Raw genomic sequence first — 24,436 nt, forward strand, 5'->3', positions numbered from 1 at the left:
CTCTGCAATAGGCTTTCATGTGTGTAATTGAACATTCTTTAAAAGTGCTATCCTTAAAGGATGCGTTATATTCCAGCCTAATTATGTACCATTAGATGTTGAACCATTCTTCAAGTGTAATTTGATACTTCCAGCTTGAATGGATAGGTGGCTGCTGGAGAAATATTCCAAAATTACAAAAAGAGAAGGAGGAAAAGTTGTAGGACTAGATGAGGCATTTAGTTGTGATTCAAAGAGCTTGTGCCACATGTCTGTTACGTGACATAAAATGAAATGCTGAATTTGATAAAGAACTCTGGCCTCATCTATTTGGAGATGGCCAGTGTAGAGCTGGGGTCCCTAAAGAGGATTACAGAAGGCAGATGGCTTCCTCTTCCGGTGTCCGACATTTTAATATGTCATCTCACTGCCTTTCATCAGGTTATACTTGAAGCATTCATTTCCTCCCTGCTGTTTTAGGGGAGCTGAGCAAAAGTTCGTGTATCTCAAATGTGTCGGGTTCTGCAACAGTCTCCTTATGCACTCGATGGCTACAATTACGAAGTCAAAGCCGGCATGTACAACTCTTTAATTAAACAATATTGCTTGAATAATATCCCCAGCTGTAGATGTATCATACAGTACTGTGGAAAAAAATTTCTCTAATGTTGTTTATCTCTACTTTGTCTCACAGATGTCGAAGGTTAAAACTCTCTAGTGACTCTCTGAAAATGAATACCGTTTTTTCTGCTGACTTTGTATCATCAGGATTTGTTACTGTTTGTGAATAAAATGATGCACCCTTAGTGAACATTAAACTATTAATAACATTGAAAATTCTAGTGAAAAACAAAGGGACAAATGAGTTATATTTATTTATTTTGATTTCCTGCTGTTACTGTTTTTCTCCTGTGGTTTAGAATATATAAAGAGATTTTTAAAAAACCCACAAAAAACAAACCAAAACTCTGAGTCTGCATGACTTCAGTCCTTCTGCTACATTTTTTTCCCTGTATTTCTCAGAATCTGGTTTAGGTTTGTTTCCATATTGAAACAAGTACCGCATAAAAATATTAGCAGCTGGTTCCAGGAATCATCTGGAGGGGATGCAGATGCGCTGTTATCATGGATCTTGTTGTGGAACTTTGGTGGAGATACTGTGCCTGTTATGATTAAAGAACTGCTCATTAGCAGTCCTTAAAAATAACAGAAAGAAACATTGGAATATAATGCGTAATTTTGTTTCCTGTTAGAAAGCAGAAGATGAGGATACTGTTCTCACACCTGATGGCACCAGGGAATTTCTGACGTTTGAAGTTCCGCTGAATGATTCAGGTTCTGCTGGTCTTGGCGTCAGTGTCAAAGGTAACCGGTCAAAGGAGAACCACGCAGATTTAGGAATCTTCGTCAAGTCCATTATTAATGGAGGAGCAGCATCTAAAGTAAGCAAATGTCAACATTATCAAGCTTATGCTCATTCACAAAAATGTTTAATTACAGCCCTATTCTTATTTTGGAAACATGGAAGCAGTAAGGGCGAATTCTTTCCTCTACCCTCTTAGATCCTGTTTCTGTGACCTGTGAATTAAACCGATAAAAGACAGGTTAACAGGAGAAAATGTTTACAAATTTGATTGATGGGGGCTCCACAGGAAAAGTGAAAACCTAAAGAAGCAGTTAGACTTGGAAGCTTGTATACCATTTTAGCAAATGCTGATAAATTGTGGAGTAGGGATTAGACAAAGAAAGAGGGTTCGGACTTCCAGGTGTGGTAAATAGTGGGATGGTAAATGTACGAAGGAAACCGATGGTAGAAAAGGCTTATTTTGTAGGCTCATTTCAGTGCACCTCTGTCTCTGGTGGTGAGGGTCATTCTCCCCTTCCAGGTTTTGGAGAAGAGAGGGGGCACCTTCACAAGGAGAACCTTATGCCCACATTCAGCCAGACGCAGGGAGGACAGGTCCCCCTTCCTGTGTCTGCCATTTCTCAGTTGCCTTCTGCTAAAATAATCCCCATGCCAAAGTGGCGTGTTTTGGGGTAGCGTATTCTGATACCCTGTAACACTTAAATGTTTTCTGTTTTCTTCCTAATACCCCATCCATGATCAAACAACTAGTGCAATCTCAGTGATCTCTCACTGAGAGGAATTCATATCTTCGACTCCCCGTTTTGGGTCTCACAGAATTCACAGCCCATGGTCATTACGGTGAAATGGAGGTTATCTCTGCAAAGACTTAGCTCAGGTTCTGGCACAGAGCTAACCTACTGGAAAGGTTACTCTCTTCCCTTCCCCTCTCATCCCCTCCCATGGGTCACTTCTGTTTCCCAGTCTAGAGAAAATTTCCTGGCTCTCTGTGAAGGGGCACTTCTCTGCAATTGTCTAATAGCCTGGAGCTTTTGCAGGTTGTGAATAACCTCTCTGGGTGTCTCTGGAAGCAGGAAAGTAATCACTTTGTGTCCTATGAATTAGTATGCTATTTTGGTAAACAGATTATGATAATGACTTGATTTACAAATGTATAAATGATTGAAGTAGACACAGGCTGCAAGGGCCGCTTACACATTATTATGCTGGTGTTCAGCTGGGCATAATCCATTAGTATTAAAGCCCTTTTCTTTTTCTTTTTGCTTTGTTTTTATTTATTTATTTATTTAACGAAAGGGAAAGCAGCTTCTTTCATCACAGACTATTTAATGGCACTTATTTTTAACCTGCCTCCTTCCCAGGATGGGAGGCTTCGGGTGAACGATCAACTGATAGCAGTGAATGGAGAATCCCTGTTGGGCAAGACAAACCAGGATGCCATGGAAACCCTCCGGAGGTCCATGTCCACCGAAGGGAACAAGCGAGGAATGATCCAGCTCATTGTGGCAAGGAGAATAACCAAAGGCACCGAGGTAAAGAATGAGAAAGACAAGGGGCATCTGAAATGGTCACAGGACCAAGTTCTTCCCTAACATTGAGCCAAGAATGGCAGGTCCAGGGGCTTTGCCTTGAAAGGCTCAATTATGTTTGCTGGCTAGAGTTTATTGTACTGTCAGTGGATTGTGATTTGTCTTCTTAATTCTGTGATCAAAATATCCCTAAGTGTGCAGTAATACTTCTCTTGCCACTTCAAGAGATAACACTGGGATCTCGAAGGCACCTTTAGCTGGGTTCAAGAAACAGGGCCACGCCTTCCTGCTCAGAGCCCGCACTTTCTCTTCTGTTCAGCGGTATTGAACCAGGAGGGAGAAACATTGAAGTGATTGCTTGTTCCCTTGCTTATCTAAAACGGGGGCCTCTTGTAAAGCCCCTCACAGGGGAGAGTCTGTTTCTCTTGTGACATTGTCAGAAGTGTAAGCCCCCCTTCCTACCCCCTGGCCCCCTTTCTCCTTCACTGTAGGGCTGAGTATTTTCCTCCGGAGGGGCTGCCTTTTCAGTGGTATCTCCTGCATAAAACCACAGTGGGTTCTGCACATGTGCTGCCGTCTGTAATTAGGCAATGGGTGGGAAGGTTTCCTCTCCCAAGGGGTGTGATCATCTGTCTTCCCAAATAGTAAAAACATACCAAGTAGACTTGCATAGCGGGCCATTTGAGAATGTAAAGGGAATTATATACAGATTTGTTAATTAATATTAGAACCTGAAAAAGAGTGTTTTCAAAGAATTTTTATAAAGTATGTGCCACCTCTAGGAAACAGGTGGGACCTGCTTGCTGAAAGTATAACGTTTGTCGTTTTTGTTTTTATTGATGCTCAACTCCTCACATTTTTAAGTCAGCTAAGAGAAAATGATTAGCAAATGGTACAAACTGGAAAGTATATCCAAACTGCTTAGGTGTTTTTCTTAGTTTTAAAATCTGTGTTTAATATATAAAGCAAGCCATCGATGATGGCTCATCTGATCCTTTAATACAATAGGATTTTGCCACATACCCTTGTGCTCAGTGGGTAGTCAGTGGAGAGGTGACCAATTTTGAAAGTTTACTGACCGTAGACTTATTTTTACACTTGTTTTTATTTTCCAAATGGAGAGCGGCTTAATGCTAATTAACAAATTAGTTTCCACAACAACAAGAGAACAGTGTCACCTTAACTAAAAACCTCAGAGTGGAAAACTGTGGGAAGTAAAAGATGTACTTTCTTAATTATAAATATAAATGCTAATCCCTCAGGGTAGGCTATGGGATTGGCTTTCTTGAATGATAATTTTTATTGGTTTCCAAATCATTAACTGATGTTTTTTGTTTTTTTATACATTTATTTTATTTATTTATTTATTTGGCTGTGTTGGGTCTTCGTTTCTGTGCGAGGGCTTTCTCTAGTTGCGGCGAGCGGGGGCCACTCTTCATCACGGTTTGCGGGCCTCTCATTGTCGCAGCCTCTCCCGTTGCGGAGCACAGGCTCCAGACGCACAGGCTCAGTAGTTGTGGCACACGGGCTTAGTTGCTCCGCGGCATGTGGGATCTTCCCAGACCAGGGCTCGAACCCGTGTCCCCTGCATTGGCAGGCGGATTCTCAACCACTGCGCCACCAGGGAAGCCCAACTGATGTTTTTAATGTAAGTCCTCCAAAGAGCTATGTGAAAAATTCTCCACAGTAAGTTCACAAGACACAGTGTTCTTTATTAGGTCTTTTTCAAAAATGGAATAATTCCACATACCGTAAGACTGCATTCGTGTGACAGATGTTCATTGAGCATCTACTACATTCAGAAAATAAGTTAGATCCTGGGGATAAGGTGGTGAATACAGACAGATGGCGTTCCCTCTCTGGACGTTCTCCTGGACCATAGATCATATTCTTAGTCTCTTTAAAAACAAACTAAAATTTCTCAAAGTTTTCCTTTAGAGAGAAACATTGAAATGTTATAGGGGGACTTAAAATGTAAGAAATGGACTGAAGGGCAGCATCCTGAATCCAGACGTGTTTTTGTCTGGCTCAGGTGGTTCCCCAAACAAACCTATACCAACCTGAAAACGTTTTGATGAAAGCACTGATTTGATCCCCTGTTGCCCTATAAAACACATGGAATTGGAATCCCACTGCAATATCTCCGTCTCATTCACTTCTGCATATGAATTTATGTGAATGAAAATGATTTAAGGGAACAGAGGCAGTAATAGACTTTAATATTCAATATTCTTTACGGTATCATTTTCATACATTGCTGGTTATTACTATTTCTTAGGATACAGTAAGCTTATAAAGCAATTATGTCAAAAAAAAATCTTATCACGAGTGCTGTGCTCTCTTTGTAATACCAGCGAAAAGCCTTTTGTACTGACAGGGTTTAACTGAAGGATTCTGTGAAGACAGAAGAGCTCATTTCAGCTTCCCATAAGTCTTAAGACGTGACTTTGCTGCCGTTGTACTTATATAGTACCTTTGCAGAAACATCTCCCTGGATTACTGGAAGGGTACGTGTAAGTTATATTACCGTAAATATTGATATAAGCATAGGGTGTCTTGTCACAGATGAACCTCAGGCCAGAATAATGTGCTGAGTTCTCTCCTCCTGGGTCCATCTGTCAGCCATGTGGTCCGGCCTTTGACAATATCACAGAATTATATTTTACTAACTCATCTTTAAATCAAGGGTTTGCATACTTATTTTCAAGCTAGAGAAGATGAAAATTCGCAGAAGAACATCTTTTGTGCTTTGTCACCTCTTCCCTTGCCCTCTTCTATATGTGGGAAGTGCTGTCTGTTATCTTAGTATGTTTTCTTCAAAATTGGCAACTCTCGGCATGAAATACCATCTTCCCTTGCACTTCCCTCGTCTTTGTCCCCATACAGCACATTTGAGACATGTTCTAGAAGATGCTTCTCAATCCCTTCCACTTGACTTCTCAGGAGTCTGTGAACACTGCCTCGTTCTTGAATCCTTTCGTGCCAGCTCTCTCCGTTTTTCTCCTGCTTCTCTCTGGCCCTCTGTCTCCTTTAAGCTTGCTCTCTTCTGCCTGTTCTGTTTTTGGTTAGTATTCCTCAAGGCGTTCTCTGGGCTGTGTCTTCTTCCTCACATGCTCCCTGGGAGACCTTCATTCCTTGGTCTTCAGGTACCACTTTCCTTATGATGAATCCCATGGTCCTGTTTTCAGCTCAGGACTCTACTCTAGTTCCAGATCCCTCTGTCCAGCCACCCATGGAGATGTCCACTGGTATGTCTCTCAGGCACCTATGCTTTTTCCACCAAAACCCATTCCTCCCTCAGTTCTTCATCTACCTTGTCCTCCTTCCCCCCGAGATAGCTCCACTGTTTCTTTACTTGTAGAAGCTGGAAATCTGGGGTGGCTCTGACCTCTCAAATGCCTTTCCTATCTCTGTTGCCTCCTCCTCTGGAATCTCTCTCCTCCCTCCCTCCTCTCCATCCCCCTGCCCTTACCCCATCCTCTCACCGGGCTCTCTGCTGCAGCTCCCTGAAGGACTTCTCTCTCAACCCATTTTGTCTACACGGCAGTAAGGCACATCTTCCCACAAAACAAACTGATCGTGTCACTTCGGCCGAAATCTCTTCGGGAGCTTTCCTTCCTTTCCAGGATGGGTGCCAGTCTCCATCACGTGGCCACTAGGACGTGCACAAACCAGCCCCTGTGTCCACCAGCCTGTCCCTTACACGACCTGAAATTTCTCAGATGTCTGATGCTGCCTTTCACCTCTGGATTTTCCACATGAGTCAGTTCTGCTCCTTGTTCTAGAAAAGTCAGCCTTTAGATTTCAGTATCCTCTCTCCAAAGCCTTTCCGTAGCCCTGGGTACTCACCTTCAGGCGGCAGCTGTCACACCATCATGGTTCCTCTCTGGTTTTCTTTGGTGGGAACTGCAAATTCTGAGATTGTTCATCTCTCCATCACTGGGGTCCAACCCAAGGCTGACACCTAAACATGGACTGAATGATGAGGGAAATAATCCCAGAGAGTCGAGCCTTTTTAGAAGAAAAAAATTAACTTAGTTACTGTTAGACACTGAAGTTCTAACAAGGCAAGGTAACAGAATTCATGTTTTAGCAGTGATTCTGGATTTCCTTCACTTTCCTTAGCTCTAATGCTCTTACTTAAGTATTTAAAAACATTCCATAAGCAGTAATTATTTCTTTAAAAAAGAGAGAGAAAAGAAATGGCTTTCCTTTGTTTTGTGCTCCTGAAGGATGGATGAACTTTTTTGGCATCTCTTCCATTGGAAAGAATACATAAAGCAGGAGGCAGAAACATTGGTATCATTGCAGAGGGCAAATTTGTTGAGGACTTTGAAGGAGAACTTTGAGAAATGGGTATTGAAAGTCAACTTGTGTAGGAGAATTATGATAATTCTAAATGTTCCAAGGAAATTAGTATTTGTAGGAATTACTGCAATTTAACCTAGTTTGCAGTCACCTCATTATATCTTTGTTAGACATGATTTCATATAAAGCCTGCCTTGGTACCAATAGAGAGTAAGACCAGGTAAGTTTTCTCTTAGCCCCCATGCTGAGGAATTTAGTCACCAAGGACTACTTTTTTTTTTAAGAAGAAGAAATAAAACTTTTTATTTCCAGATAACATGATTTCTACGTAAAAAATCCTAAGGAATCTACAAGGCAATTACTTTAGAACAAGTAAGTGAATTTAGCAAGATCATAGGACAGTAGGCCAATGTACAAAATCCATTTTATTTGTATGTACTAGGAATAGACAATTTGACAGTAAAATAAAAATCAATATCATGTACCGTAATATCAAAAATCATAAAATACTTAGGGATAAATTTAACAACACAGGTAATCTCTGTACTCGTAATTCTATAAAACGTCACTGAAAAATAAAATAGACCTAAATTAGTGGAGTGATATATGATTAGCAGACTCAGTATCACTGAAGTATCAGTTCTCTCAAATTGGCCTATTGATTTAATAAACTCTCTTTAATCATCCCAGCAGAAATTTTTATAGCAATGGACAAACTGATTACCAATTGGGATTATTAATTTTTATCTTATTTATTATTAATGTTATATTATTATTTAATTTATATGAAAATCTAGAACTGGAAAAACTATTCTAGGATGAAAATATCATTGGTTGCTTTTGGGCGGGTTGGGATTGAGTGGGAAATAATAGGAAGGAATTTAATGAGGTGATGGTAATGCCCTTTATCCAGAGAGGGGTGTACATTACATGGGTTTATCAATTTGGCAAAGCTTACTGAACTGACCAAGGACTACTTTAAAGTGAATTCTCTCTCTACGTTTAATTCTCTTAGAAAGCTACATTAGAATAGGAAGAGACCTAAGGTATCATTTATGATTCTCTTTATTTTATATATGAAGAAATAAATACAGAGAAGCCAAATGAGGTGCTTAATGGCTGCAAGGCCAAGGTAGTGGCAGAGTAATTTAGAAGCAAGGTGTCCATCCCTCTTACGCACATGAGAGGGTCTGATTGCCTGTGAGTGTGGGGTTCAAGCAGTTGATACTCTGGCTGTGTTGGGAAGAGGTGGATAGTAAACCCATGAGTCCCAGCGTCAGGCAGGCCATCGCGTTCTGGGTCTGTCACATCCAGGCTTACTTCATCCTCTGGTCAGTGCTGTTAGCCACATGGGAACGTGGAGGACATTAGCTGTAGTGCTGCGTGAAAGCAGAACCTGGAACTGAACCCTGAAACTCCAGCCACTCTTCTCCAAAGAAAGCTAGACCTTGTCTTACTATTCATTGTCCTGTGTTAACTAGTCCTTCGGATGTTAGTCCTTTCTGCAATGTGTGATTGTAATCTCCATCAACTTTCTTTTACTTTCAGCCTTGTGCTGTGCCCTTAGCTTTAAAGGCCCGCTTCCACATGGCCTATACATATGAGATCTCGAAACCGATTTAAGGAAACTCTGAGTCATTCACTCAGAAATGAATTTATTCATCCAATTATTCACCCAGTGCCTGCTCTGTGCCAGGAATTGGGGATAGAATAGAATAAGCTTATAAAGACTGAAATATCGGATAATAAGATCGTGCCAATTACTAACTGGGACCCAGGTTTCGGTTTGCTGGAGGGGATTAGGGCCATATCTATGCCAGCTTTTCACCGTTTCTAGTTGAGATGGTGGGGTACGTTTTCTTTATGTGAAAGACATGATTTGACCCACTATTGCACACTTAAAAGAACTTGAGATTTTATTAAGCCCCACAGATATTGGATTAGTTTTTTAAAAGAAACCAATATTTTACCTTTTCCTAGGAAGAGTAAGCCAAATGTATAATATGAAGCATATTCACTGGACAATATCCAGTTCTTTGTTATTGAATAGCACTTATTATTTTCTGATTATAAAAGCAATATATGATCATTTGAATATCTTTTTAAGAGCGTACTACATTACATTGTTTATAGGTATGGGGTAATTCCCAATTTTTGTGTCTTTGTAAATGAAGTTCTGATAGATACTGATCAGCACGAGTCTTTATGACTCACCTAACTTATTATTTTGTGAGGATAGTGACCACAAAGTGAAATCGATGGCCGGGTCGCAGAATATAGGATATTCTTTGGCCTGGGACATGTATCTCCACATTACTCTGGGAAGAGACTGTATCACTTTATGCTGATCCCCAGTATGAGTTATCTTGCTGCAACATAGTTTTCTTTAATGGATGTAAAGGCTTTCCTGTTTTCTTAGGGATGGAGTTGAGGGCATCCCACACAATTGTCCCTACTCGGGACTGAGTTCTGTTGGATGGAAGAACATTTTTTGCAGTTAAAACGACAGAGTGAAAATTGCAGTTCTTTTATTTTGGTGTCTTCTTTGAATTAAGCTTAATTTGATAAGGTTTTTATATGTGGAGATCAGAAGGGCCTGGGAGCAGCCCATACTGCAGGAAGGCCAGGCCAGTCTTCTAGGACTGCCCTCCTTGGAGTGGCTAAGCTCCCACTCTGAGGATGCGATGCATTCCTCTTCCTTAAACTCAATTGCTTGTAACAAAAAAAATCATCAGAAGATTTAAAACAAAACTCTGTACTCCAATCAGTTTTTTTTTTTTAAGAAATTAAAAGGCATTGTGTCTTCTGTTAAATATTTATGTATTTGGCCATTGATGTCTTCATTTAAATCTGTCTTTTGAGATGCAAATTAGACATGGTTAGGGAGGTGGGGAGGTACAGAAGCTTTCCCATGAAAGTGTTCAAGTACAAGGTCCCTAATGAACAGGCATCTTATTGTTTGTCTCTGGAAAGCCTGCATGTGCTATTTTTAAAATAGAATTTTTATTTGACTTTATAAAATTCTAAAATAGCCTCTTGGGATATTTAGGGATTTCTCATAAAGGTGCTTTATAAAGATTTTATCATCTAGAAAATTGCAGTTATATGCTTCAATTAAATGTATTTGTAAAGCAAACTCGAGGATGTGTTGTCTGCCTTATGATTAAATAAATTATTGTGTAGGATGCAGGTCTTGTGTGTCGAGACTTGTATAGCAGGTCTCTAATGTATGTGCTCATTAAAAAAATTCACACATGCCTGTTTTTAACGTATTGGGTATTTGTTGTGTTTGTTTTTACTTCTCCAGAGTACCTTGGAATTTAGGAATAATGTTCTTTCAGAAAATGTTCTTGTATTTTTTTACATCTAAGACCTGGAATATTTAATTTACTTTTCAGTAAAGCTGTCAGTTGTAAGCTGCAATTTAAAAAAAAAAAAAAAACAACTAATAAAACAAATCCTCATTTCACAATTTAAACCTTATTGAGTCTAATTCACTAGCGCTGCTAGTTTATTATTCTCCCGCAGTTTGACGTGCCTCCAATTGTAATTGTGTTGACCCTTCAGTGCATTAAATCTCCCCGGTGCTTATCAAACTGGGTGAGATAAGTCTGCAATTCGGAACTTCATTAAATATCTCATTTATATTAAACAGATGATAGCTTCTAACAGAAATAATAATTTGTTCAGGTGAAGGAGCCACAGTTGTGGTTTCCTCTGTTTGGAATGTGCAGTCCTCTCTCCACTTTGCTGTGCTCTGCTCCCTGCCTCCACACGGGCCCCTCCACCCCACCCCCCAGCCCTCCCTGTCTCTGGCTGCCGGCCAGCTCCAAAGCATCATAAGATTTTAGTTGGTGGGGTTAACCTCAGAGCCCACACTGGGAGGATTTGTGTGCTTTGTTCCTCCTTGTTTCATGGCTTTACTAATACAGAGTTCTCACTCATATTATGTTTATGAAGTATATGACTTTATAAGGCACAGCTGTCCTAAAGAACGCCACATACTACTTTAATTCTTGGTGATATGAATCCACCTATATTCTTTGCTTATCTAGCAGATTCTATATATTTGCAGAATAGCTACCTTTGCCTGCCTCATTAGAATACTGGGTTTTAACTTCTGTTTTGTCAATATCCTGTGTAGTTTATTTTCTCTCAGTTACTATCTCATACTTAAGAACACAATGAAAGAATAGGATGATCGTTTCTAATTTCAGCAGAAGAAACTGAGGCTTGGTGTATTGTTGAAGACACCCGAACTGACAGGTGGTCTTTAGGTCTTAGAGAGCGGGTGGTCATTCTCCCCCCACACACACCAAGGTGTGCTGTTAGGTGTATTTATGCACTCTAAGTGTGAAAAGTAGACTTAAATTCCAGCTTCCATTCTGATGACGATAAAGCATGTCTAGCGCAGGGCAACATCGCATAAAGAATTCTGAATTAAACCATAACTCAGATTGACTTCAACAGATACTGTCAAGCTGAAAAAAAATAAGCGACAAGGTGAGTTTGATAAAAAAGCCTTTAATCTACATATTTTTCCTCCAGTGGTTGAAATCTGACAACTTCATGGGAGGCTCAGTGTAAAGTGGCACAGAAAGTTGGTCATTAGGCAAAGCTGTCATCACAAACTATTTTGGTACAGGGTGAAAAGTTCTAGTTCATTTGGTACCCAGTTCGATGCAGACCCTGGGCAAGTTGGGTCTAATTCCCCCATGCTGGTCATGGGCCTCCAGTTCTGACTTTACCTCGCCCCCCCCCCGCTCTCTGCAGCTGAAGTCACCTGGGAGCCCCTCTGGACCTGAGCTGCCCATTGAAACGGTGTTGGATGATAGAGAACGAAGGATTTCCCACTCCCTCTACAGCGGGCTTGAGGGGCTTGATGAATCACCCACGAGAAATGCTGCCCTCAGCAGGATAATGGGTGAGTCAGGTAAAACCCTGTTGATCACATCTTGTTTTTATGCTTTTACTGGTTCACAGAGAGGTTATTAATGTAACGTTAATGTAAAGGAGGCCCATGTTTTCAAGGGGAAGAGGAGCAGGTTCATTATAATCATTCAGGAAGTGTTAATGTGAAGAGAGGAAGTCAATACATTGATTTTGTTAAGTGAGTTTTGGATCCTGTAACGTGGGAAAGGGAAAAAAGAAGGGGATCACACAGAAGTGTTTTCCAGTGATCAAGATATTCTTAGCATGTTTGAGACGATAAGTGAAGCTGTGTTTTTGTTTTCAAATCAAAATTTAGTGGCTTATGGCAAGAAGGATTCAAAAGTTACATGTTTACAATAGCACTGTTTGGAGGGAGGGGAAAAATATGTATATGCATGTATGTGAATATTAACATTTTGTGGTTTGTACTTAATAAGGTGTTACCCTTTTTTAATTGCATCTTGACTTTTTCAAAGCCTTCATTTGAAAATCCTGAAACTAGTTTTTCACATCCTTTGTTTGCATTCAGCACCGTACTGTCTGCGTGGCCCCCAGTGAGGAAGGAGGTGATTAGCACTTGCTCTGCAGCCGTTCAGCTCTCTGCTAACAGATCCCGTTAATAAAGACTTGCTTTGCCACCAGAGTGGTTTGATTTACTGAGTTGCTCATCTTGGGATTCGCTTGTGAGAGTTGTCAAATGTAACACATAAGAAGCTGTTTTGATTAAAATAGCACGTGACATAAAACGCTCATTGCTGGTGTGTTTCTCAAGCCTCTAATATGAAGTACAACCTAAATTTAACTCCATTTTGAGCACACTTAATGGAGATTTAATACAATTCACATCTCCATTAGGAAGCTTCGCTGGAACAGGAATTTGTTTCCTTCATCAGTGGATGTTTATGGAAAGCCTGCTGTTGGCAAGACATTGTGTATATATACTTTTGCTGTAGATACAAAGACAGGTGAGAATCAGTCTGCCGTCAGAGAACTTTCTAGCGGGCACGATAGGAAAAATACGTGAACATGACTGGTAGAATTTTCTGTTGTTCTTCCTCTAATCCTTCTTGCTTTCTTGTTTGGAAAAATCGCTGAATTCCTCATTTCTTAGTTTGTGATGTGTGGAATGAAGACGCGCCAGCTCTCTGGTTTAATTCTGCCAACAGTTCTCTTTCGGCCTGCTTGACTTAGTGCAAGTCGGGGAAGGACGCGGAAGACATTGCACACCTGTCAGGTGACAGGCATTGCACATAGTTTGTCAGATTAACCTTTGCTTATTAATGATCACTCTCCTCACCGCGGTGGGGTTTTCCCTACTTTCCTGGTTTTGCTGTGACACTTTATCTTCGTTAAATACTTCTTTTTTTTTTTTTGCGGTACGTGGGCCTCTCACTGTTGTGGCCTCTCCCGTTGCGGAGCACAGGCTCCGGACGCGCAGGCTCAGCGGCCATGGCTCACGGGCCCAGCCGCTCCGCGGCATGTGGGATCCTTCCGGACCGGGGCACGGACCCGTGTCCCCTGCATCGGCAGGCGGACTCTCAACCACTGCGCCACCAGGGAAGCCAGTTAAATACTTTTTTATTGATGAAAATTCAAGACCCCTTGAGCGAGAGAGTGTATGTGTTCCCTGGATCTGTGTGCATACAAAGTGATTCGCTGTAATTTCCCCTTTATTATAGGAACATAGGACTTGCCATACTGAATCAGACCATTGGTCCACCAGTTCCTGTAACCTGCGTCCTGACTCCAATCCCTGATGCTTCAGAGGAAGGCGAAAAACTAAAACTAAAAAACAAAACCCCCACAATTCACCTAGTGACCTTTGGAAATGCTGTATATATGGGTTGAGGATTCTTTCTTTTTCTTCAGTCTATTGCTCTGATTTTATTAGCTGTGGCCTCGTTAGTCCTCTTAAGTTTGCACTAGAGTTGGCATTGTTTTCCCTTCCCTCTGCTAGAGATGTAATGGACTTGAAAATTCCAGATGCTTCTGCTGGGGCAGTAATCTTCCAGCTCTGTGCTTTGTGCTGTACTGTGCGTGGCCTTTTGGGCTGGGGTGGGGCGCAGTGACAGACTCCTTACTCTTCGTTGGTAGGCCAAATTGATGTGAATGATTTGGATATTTTCTTAAGATAGTTTTTTACATGTTGTGTGGGAAACTAGGGATCCCATATAGTTGTACTCTGAGAAATGTATATGCTTAATTTGATTTATCTTGAGTTTTACAAATTCGAAAATTCCTCAGTCTTTGTCAGTCCCTATTTCAGCATCATTGGCCCTAAGAAACAGACAGTGTTCGTAACATCACTTTCCACTTACTTGCAAAGATAGTACCTTGCAACAAGATACCAAAGCCAGGTACCAAATATAAGAAATTAAAGCATTGACTTTCAGTTAACCTAAACCAATAGCAACAGTATTTACTGCTGGGCACAGTATCTGGGTGCATGGAAAATTTTCAGATCTTGTTTGGTTAGCAGTCGTCTTCTATACCTTTAGGATATCTCCTGTGTAGACACCAGTGGAGGTGGTGGTATCTGCTCCATGATCTGCTATGATTCAGATAGAACTTTGTATTGAAATTCCAGCTGACTACATTAAGAAGTGATTAATTTTATGTGGAAAGGTGAATTTTCATGTAGCATATTCCTCCTGTGGGACTCTAGACCCAAAAGGAGCTTTGAGGCTTTCTGACTCATTTCTATGGGAACCCAACCCAGGAGAGAAGCTTCCAAAAACTAGACCAAAAAAGGAAGAGATTTTAGAGTTGGAAGCATGTCAGATGTCATCAGCTACACTTTCCCACTTAACAGATAAAAGAACTAAGTCCCAAGATCCCATGACGATTTTTGTTTTATTTTGTTCTTGGCTCTTTCCTCTTTCTAAAAATAGCCATCTCTGAGGAATACTGGGATCACACAATAAGTGTTAGTGACATTCATCCTTTATTGACATCCATTTTTAAGTACCCACATTTTCAAGCAACTGGCTTCAGACAGTCTAACAGAATCTTCCATTCTGGCAACCACTGTGATTTAAAAATCAAAGAAGTTATCTTTGCAACAACCTTACAAATCGTGTACTCCAACCTACTAAACGTCTGTTCAGGGGAATTCTGGCCCAAAGAAGTTAAGTGACAGGTCTGAAGCCCCAGACTTCCGTGTTTCTGAACCAGAATTACGATGCATATTTTTCTGAGTCACGAGTCTCAGATTACTGGAACCTGATCGATCTCCTTAGCTCTTGGTGGGGTCAGCCAGAGTTGCAGCCAAAGGCAAGAGTTCTCCAAGTGTCATCTGTATTGGCTGACTTTCCACTATCATGGATTTTCAAGGAGTAATTTTGGATATTTATCAAAAAGAAACCTGTAGCAAGGCTACATAGGATTTCTTCCTTTTAAAAGCCTTAAAAGTATTTTACAAATGGCTGGACTGTCTTAACTGGTACTGCTAATAACCATAGAGGTAATAGGTGTAGCTAATTTCACCAGCGTGTTCACTTCATAGGACATATCACAAGCTGACATTTGGGAGCATGGAACCTTAAATGTTTTCCAACTTTTTTATCTGAAGAATTTTTCTGTTTAAAGCACAACTGAAATCTGTGGTCTCCATTTTTTAATGTAATCTCAGTAGTTTTTACATTGATACATTGTGGTGAGTTTAAAAAATAATTCTGTTCAGAATACTTTGATCTTGTTAGAAAGTCAACGTAGAAAAATGGAATATTAAGGTTGTTTTTATTGTGAGTCAAATCTCTGGCAAAAGGTTTCTCATTTCACGTAGTGTTGCCTTCTATGTAAATGTACCACTGAATAAATGTTTAGTAAACAGTCATTCTGCATCTCATTGTTTCACTGGGCTACAGTCTAAATCTTAGTTTGTTGGTTAACTAGTTGAGGAAAGGAGAGTTTATTCATCAAAAACCGGATCAAAGTTTTCTGAAGTCACCCTTCAAAGGGTTCACATTTAAGATATGCCAAGTACCTGCAAACATAATTGAGAGTTATTCTAAGGGGAGTTTGGTAGAATATGTAGTTTGATAGCTCAGTTCATTACCCCCAATATATTCTTGGAGCCCGCATCCCAAAACACTGTTCGTCGCCAAGTATGTTAAGAAGTGGAAAATTGATGGAAAACATATATTCTCAAGTCTTTTGAAATATTAGCCTCCAGAATCATAGGGGAAAGAAAAAAAGCTGAATCCTTGTCTTACGGTTAATAGGGACATTTCCCGCAGTTTCTTCAGGTATAAATTTTTAGATCACCTAAGGAACAATATTTCTACTCACAACAACATGAAAAAGGACTGTCACATGAAGAACCATTCTGTGTTCCATACTGCTTGCTAGACTGTCTCTCGGAATATATTGCATGAACATTTTTGTTTTTGTGTTTAGAAATGAATGTGCTATATTACACCAATATAGTTTCTTCCAATAAATTTTGCCTCTGTGAGGACATGACATTTAATGCTGTGACATGTGCCTTGTCAGTGGTGAGCTACCAGGGATAACTTGGATTTGTCATTCTGTACACTTTTTTGGGAAAAAAGTATGTTTTGGGAAGGAAGTGTTTCTTTAGGTAATAGTGCTGGAATGTCCGATCTTATTTATGAATGATATTTTATTGAACAGATTTCTGTCTTTCTGTACTAGTATCCTAAAACTCAAGTAGACATAAAGGAGTGATGTGAATTCAGGAAAGGGAAGCAATGAAGTATTAAATTTGATTTACATTTTTATCATGAGCGTTTATAAACAGTTGCTAGTTTTCACAATTTGTCAAAATGGATGCATTTCAAATCAAAATAGAGTATTTTTCATGATAATTTGCTGAGTAGAGGTTTCAGTGAACATATGTTATTTCTGTAATAGAGTAGTTGATGCTAAGTAATGATTGCATTTGAAATTTCTAGCAAGTTTGCGTTTGTGAGTTGTCCTGAAAAGATCAACTTAATGTTTGCTCCTTTGTTGAAATGTCTAGAATAATATATATTTTAAAAGATCCTTCAAGTCTATATATGCCATCTCCCAGTTTCCAAAATGGTGTTAAAACGAAAATTAGCGTTTACACATTCTTGTGAATGTTTAAAAATTAGATCTTAAGACAGATGTGAAAATGTTCATGAAATGTCTTCACATTGCTATTGTGCTATTTTTAAAAGCAATTACTCGTAAAGGACAAGGGCACCCTGTTTGAAACGGTGGTAGGATTGGGAAAATGCAGCAGTCCTTTTTATTTGCATAGGAACCAGGAGAGCTGACTTAACAGCTGTGGACATTGGACTTGAGATGACAGTGTTTCCATCCTCCTGTAAGGTGACGGGGAAACTGTCCGTTCTCCTTGCTCTCTTGGGAGAGACAGGCCAGTAGGGCGACACCACACCGTGATGCGTGTTTCTCTGAGGACAGCCTTTCACAAGATATCCATGTGAACCGAAGCTTTGCCCATGAGTTCTTGCTCAGAGGAAATATGGCCCAAGATTTGAGGAGGAAGCCAGAAGAACTATAGGGGTTTTGGGGAGGAAGATGGCAACATTTGGACCCCAGCTTTATCTTTAAGGATTCAGGCCCCTGAATTATAATTTTATCCCAGGAGAGATAAACGCCTATCATGCCGATCCCGGAACCTGAGCAGATTTTACTGAAAGAAACTGATCAATGTGGACAGTTCTGGGTCTTTTCTTACCGAGAACACTATATCCTAATTGAATAAATCAAAATTTACAAGCTCCCCTGTCTTGGCCTGAAAAAACCTCTGGGCAGTGAGATCCTAATCTTTCCTCTTTAACATCACTCCTGCCATCTCTCCACAAGGCCCCGGTTCTGCATGCACTCATCTTTGAAGTGTCACCTGAGTGCACTGTGCACTTTTCTCCATCATGCATTTAATGATGTTGTTGCTGATGTCTAAAATCAATGTCGTCATTTCTTACAGTAGAAGAGATCGTATTAATCATTCAAAACCCATCTCGGATGTTGACTTTTTTTTTAAGACTCCCAGCATCCTCTTCCTTCAGCTACCCAGGCGATTTCCAGCACTAGTGAATGCCGGGGCACTTCTGGCACATCACTCAGAGCACCGTTCAATTACTGCTTTATCTATCTCCTTCTCCGAGGTGTGAGCCATTGAGAGGCAGAGATTAAGTCTTCCTTACAAACCTGCCAGGTGGTAGGTGCCCAGCTAGTGAATGAGTGAATGATTGATGTAAGTCTGCAGGGCTTCCCTCCAAATTTCCTGGTAAAATTTTTCAAAGGGCTATAAACGACTTCAAATCTACGTGGCATTTTCACATTAGAGGTCATTCTGGAGATCATCTCTGGCCTTAGGAAACTTAATACCAGAGACACTGAATACCGCACCCAGAGCACCATAGCTGTCGTGTCAAGAGGAGGGAATAGACCGGAGGTCTCCCTTTGACATTCATTTATGAAAAATAAGTTTACTTAATTCTATTTTGTCCTACCAGGTTGAGCAGATTTTGGAAATTTAGACTTTTTCTAATGTAGCAAAGTGTTAACATTCATATACATAACCCTTAGATGGATGTCTAGAATTTCTCTTTGTTTTTTTCCACTGGACAGGTAAATACCAGCTGTCCCCCACGGTGAATATGCCCCAAGATGACACTGTCATTATCGAGGATGACAGGCTGCCAGTACTCCCCCCACATCTCTCTGACCAGTCATCTTCCAGCTCCCACGATGATGTAGGATTTGTGACAACGGACACTGGCGCGTGGGCCAAGGCCGGCATCAGTGAGTCAGCAGAGTGGTAAGAGCACTGTTGGGAAACATCGGTTAATTGCAGTCACACTTGGTTTTAGGGTTAAACGGTCTGTCACCGAGCACAGTGAATCAGTGTCTTTTATAGCGGTGTTCTGATTTAATAATAATGATTTAATACTCGTAGTTGTCACTCCTCAAACAAAAGATTCCCCCCAGCCTCATAAACCTGCCCAACTGTGTTAGCCTTTCCAGGGCTATTGTTAAGAGTTTAGCCAAACCAACAAGAAAACTACCACTAACCCCCAAACCCTACTCACTGAAGTTAAGTTTCACAAGTGAAACTTTTATTTTAGATCTGTGTTAATTCGACGAATTGTTTTCCTATTCCATAAATAAATTCTAAGCAAATCCCTCCGGTGACTGAGAGTTTGTAACAATTCGATGACTTTGGCCAAATTAGTAGTTGTTACGTTCTGGGAGTGGGAAGAAGCTTTTTCAGATTTTCTTTTTAGAGTGCTATAACTCTACTAGTCTTTGTACTTACTTCTAACATTATGACTTCAGGGGCAGTCTAATGCTACTTTTTCTCCTGTATCTCTCAAAATAGAAGAAAGCATTTGATATTATTGAGCCAGTGTGTGGCAAATAAATGTGGATGAGTGTCTTCATTTGCGTGCCTAGTAATTATATACATCAATAAGCGAAAGGAAAGTCCCTCCTAGGGATGACCTTGGAAGGCTGTAGTGATAATGAACGCAACCATGTGAAGCATTATACCAGAATCTTCTTATTGCCCTTTCTCTGGGGTCTTTTAAGAATCCATCAGCAAAATGATATTTCAGTGTTGTGGCATTGAGCTACACTCAAGCCCACGTGATAACAGCTTACCTTTGAACGAGTTTTTTGGTTCAACGTAGAGGGGGAACTACCATACAAAGTAAAAATCCACCTGAATCAGATGCTGTAGCATTTACCGCTGCAGTTTATATCTCTTTCTGAAAGTGAAAGCAATGACGGAGAAAGTAAGGGTTAGATATTTGCAGTATTCATCGAAGGGACAAAAACCTTTTGAGTCTCCACCGTGATGAGGAATTTTGAAGGCAGCCGTAGGAATAGATGTTTGGGGCCTTAAGAAATGCTGTATGGGTGAAAGTCAATAAACAACGAGCAGGGTTGGAGTGTGGCATTAATTTCCCTAAGGGGATTCATAAAACAGTGAGGACTTGTATGATTTTGCTGTGGGGAATGTGCAGGGGCTGGAGAAGAATATGAATGAAGGGTTATCCAAACAAGAATGGCAGCTGTTCTGAATCACAGCAGAAAATGTAAGCTTTTCCAGCCTGACAATATCTCCCTAATCCTTGATGAAAATGTTATGAAAACAAAAGGGCAATAAGGCAGGATTAATAACTGGAATTTTAATAACTTTTGGGGGGGGGGTCAGGGTATGGTTACATTCTTTAAAGAATCAGCTGTCAGTCCTGCAGACTAACTTGCTAAGTATGCTCGCGTATTGTTTCTTGTGTCCGAAATTAGTTTAATGGGAAGAATTAATTGTGTTATGGTTTAAGAATATTTGGTTATTTTAAGATGCTTATTCACTGAAAAGCTCATTTGCCGTTTTCAGTTGTGTATGTGTACAGTTTGCTGCATGATTGTGGAAGGCTGAACGTGTCAAATGGCTAAAGTTTGCATTTCTTAACTGATAGAATATACTTGTTTTCAATCCATGAATTGATTTAGGGAATGTAACAACGTTTTTAAGGTGAAGAAGGTAAAACAGCAAATTCTCATCTTAGTGACAGCATAATTTCGGAGGATATAAAATTAGTTTAAAAAAATACGCCAATATGTGGCTTTCAGGAACAAAAATTTGTACTTCCTTGAAAAACCTTTAGCCAGTAATTTTTATTAAAAATGTATTGCAGGTCCACTCTGTTCACACATTTGATGCCTAGTTTGGAATTCAGGTTTTCGTGTAATTCACACGATACAGAAGAGGGTTGATGAGCATGTGCAGGATGGTCGGAGAGATCAGCTTTCAGTATCTAAACGAATTACTCTTGGACTTCCCCGGCGGTCCCGTGGTTCAGACTCCGAGCTTCCACTGCAGGGGACGCGGGTGCGATCCCTGGTCAGGGAACTAAGATCCGGTATGCCGCATGGCGCGGCCACAATGAACACACAAACAGAAAGAATTACTCTTAGTTCAAATATCATATTTAGTGTTTATTGTTGCAAAATTGTTCTCACCATATAGGTTTTAATTTTTCACTCCTAGGACTGTGTTTTCGAATATGGGGTGTATGTGCCCTGGAAATTATAAGCATAGTTGTATGTGGATACTACTATATAAGCATAATATACACACACATATATATTTAAGAAATATGTAAAAGCAGTCTGCACTTATATACATAATATACGCTGGAGCTATGCACACATGTGTATATACATACATACATAGGGTCTAAGCAGAGTAGTACGAGAAGGGGCACCTAAGGCTTCAAGGTGCACATGACCCTGCTTCTTCCTGGAACGTCAAATTTATTCCGGGCTTTACAGATGAGATATGATATATTAAAAATGAAAAGATTTAGTGTAGGATGCAAACAAAATAACATTGATTAGGATGTAGCATAGTGTTTTACATTAAAAAAATCGTTTTTGCTTTGGGCTGAGCTCCCAGTCCCTGGGCCAGAACAAGGGGTAAGCAAGCTAGGTGCCCAGGGGAGCAAACGTAAGGAGCTTCTCACGCTCAGGTGTGGCCCCTGAACTCACAGGACCCTGAGATCAGAGCTCCCTTGAATTCTGAGTCCCAGGCACCTACGTTGCGTCCTCCCCGGACCCTGCTCTGTACTTGGTGGAAAAGATGGAGAAGGATCGTTCATTTCCTTTTTGAGGTTTCAGTTGGTGGTTGGTTTTTAAATACCCTGTTTCCGTTATCATAATTTTCATAACTTTGAAAATTTGAGATAGCAAGTATTTGTTGGCTAATAATAATTTATTTTGCATGGTGGGCTGCAGTTTACTGAGGGCTTTCCCCTTGTGTCCTTGAATTCTCTCAGTGGCCCGGCCAGTGGTTGGGGCCACTCTTTTCTTCGTGGAGCCAATGAAGACACAGGGGCTCAAAGCGTTCAGGCCACATCACCCGATGGCGAAGCACTGCCTTGATGTCTTCCTTGTCGCAGTTTTTGGTTTAGCCTTTCCCTAATGCCATCTGTCATTTCATGCACGGTGAATTGCAGCTAAATTTCTGATATGTATCCAAACCAGATCACTACCCTTTTATCCATATGCATGGTCATTCCCATAGGACCAATACAGGGTTAGAGAAGCTGGTTTCCAGCAGAAGCATAAGGAGGGCTTGTATAGTGGAAGCTGACGTAGTGGAGAGGCCACCACATTCTAGTGTGTCCAGTGAGCTGCGGAGGGATGTCCTACCTGGCCACATAGGCAAGGTGGCTCCACACTGATATAGGAGAGCTCTCTATTTACTCTCTGTGCTCAGCATACAGAAAAACCACGTCATTGTGGGGCTGGGCTCTCAACACCTGGTGGTGCTTCTGAAAGTGTTAGTGGGATTTTACAAATAGGACCAATTCCCCTGCCACTCATTGTGAAGACACTTGATACTGTATCCTGTTACCACTGATCTGCCTTGTGTTTCATCGTCTCTGCTGGAGCCACTGTGTTGGTGTCACACAAACCAAATGCCATCCAGACTTAGTCATGCTCTTCCTGACTCCCTGGAATACCAGTCAGTCTCCCATCCATGCATCCACAGAGTCTTCTGACTTTGGTACCCGGCACCACACTTTCATCAGAATAGGTTCTAATCGTGATTTGTTGAGTTGATTTCTTCTCAGTTGATTAAGTATTGCAGAGAAGCTACATCCTCATAAAACTACATGCCATAAAGGTGTTTTGTTTTTTTTTCTGAAACACAAGATAAAGGATATATAAGATGACCAGAACATATCCTTTTTTTAAAAAAATTTATTTTACTGAAGTATAGTTGATTTACAATGTTGTGTTAATTTCTCCTGTACAGCAAAGTGATTCAGTTATACATATATACATTCTTTTTCATATTCGTTTCCATTATGGTTTATCACAGGGTGTTGAATAGAGTTCCCTGTGCGATACAGTAGGACCTTGTTGTTTATCCATTTTGTATATAATAGTTTGCATCTGCTAATCCCAAACTCCCAATCCATCCCTCCCCCATTCCCCTCCCCCTTGTCGACCACAAGTCTGCAGAACATAACCTTTTCAAAACTTCTATTCAGTTGCAATTCATATAGTCACTAATTTGCTGCCAGTATTTGTATTAATATATGAAAGTTTTCCTCAAAGATTCAGTCTTCCGCACATGGAGAAGGAATTGCTCTAAATGTAAATTAATGTCGTATTTTCCCGTCACCTCCTACACAACCACAGTTCTTTTGATGGACTATATTTGTGCTATTTAGTTTAAATATTTCTGAGGAATATCCATATACACACATTCATACACACAGGTGTAGATGAACTTTCCTGAGCGTCATGTCTTATTTTCAGTAAATGTTTTTATGTTTCTCTCTCTCTTCACACCAGCTCTTTGAGTCCAGACGTCGATCCAGTTCTTGCTTTTCAACGAGAGGGATTTGGACGTCAGAGTATGTCAGAAAAACGCACAAAGCAATTTTCAGATGCCAGTCAATTGGATTTCGTTAAAACGCGAAAATCGAAAAGCATGGATTTAGGTAGTGAGTACGATCTCCATGAACCTCTATCTAAATACGCTTTAGATGCTTTCAGATGAAAATCAATGGTCCCAAACACATGTCTGTTTACTGTGAGCCATAGAGAAAATAAATGCGAAATGAGGCAATTTGGCAAAAATTAGTTTTTCTCCAAGTTTGAGATAACCGTACTTCTAAGTGGCATGTTTACATCATGTGCAATATGTTAATATATATGTTTTCTGACGAGAAAAGAAACAAACACATGTGCCTATCATGCTCTATTCATGTATCTTTACTTGAAAAAAATGAAATGTTTTAACACTTTGGCTGCTGAAAACCAATTTCATTGGAATATGACTTGGTTGGTTGTGGGGATGCTCGAACCAGAAGAAGCAGTTTTGGAGAGAAACCATTATCTCAATCCATGTCTAGAGTTTGGTTACTTCATCACATTTTCCTTCCATTGCTGTCCTTTAAGGTTTATTTGATAGAAACTCTTATGTGTTGATAACTAAGGCCTTTAAGTGGAGTCATAATTTGAGAGCATATTTATTGTAGAAAGTATTTGGAAGCAAATGAGAGGAGGAAAATAATCCTAGTTGTTCAATCAAGCACCAATCAGGTAGTGTCTCTTCTTAAATCCAAATCCACCAAAAACCAAAACAAACAAACAAACAAATTAATTAATTATATCCATACACCAATTGAATGATTAGAAAAACCTTCGTTAATCAACTAGAACGTATTTATGCTGTTCTCTGGTGGCTGTTTGTACTTCGAGACTAAAAACATTCATTTATCCCATGCAGAAAAGAAAAATCGGGCGATTCCTTGCCTCGCTAATTGTGATATGCTAACATATC

The 24,436-nt window shown here is 40.3% G+C and overlaps 1 protein-coding gene across 8 annotated transcripts in view; it reads left to right on the top strand.

Moving 5' to 3' along the window:
* The window catches only part of PARD3 (par-3 family cell polarity regulator), a 630,692-nt gene that overhangs the window by 375,539 nt on the left and 230,717 nt on the right, over window positions 1–24,436 (top strand). For 3 of the 8 annotated variants that reach the window (XM_065872408.1, XM_065872410.1, XM_065872415.1), the window contains 5 exons: window positions 1,233–1,421; window positions 2,707–2,877; window positions 11,956–12,106; window positions 18,700–18,889; window positions 23,443–23,594. In XM_065872408.1, coding sequence (XP_065728480.1) covers window positions 1,233–1,421; window positions 2,707–2,877; window positions 11,956–12,106; window positions 18,700–18,889; window positions 23,443–23,594 — 853 coding nt within the window. Of the gene's footprint in view, window positions 1–1,232; window positions 1,422–2,706; window positions 2,878–11,955; window positions 12,116–18,699; window positions 18,890–23,442; window positions 23,595–24,436 lie in introns of all 8 variants that reach the window. The other 5 variants (XM_065872412.1, XM_065872413.1, XM_065872414.1 and 2 more) reach the window with 2 other exon arrangements.

The sequence above is a fragment of the Phocoena phocoena genome, chromosome 2 (assembly GCF_963924675.1).
Source record: "Phocoena phocoena chromosome 2, mPhoPho1.1, whole genome shotgun sequence".
Classification (NCBI taxonomy): domain Eukaryota; kingdom Metazoa; phylum Chordata; class Mammalia; order Artiodactyla; family Phocoenidae; genus Phocoena; species Phocoena phocoena.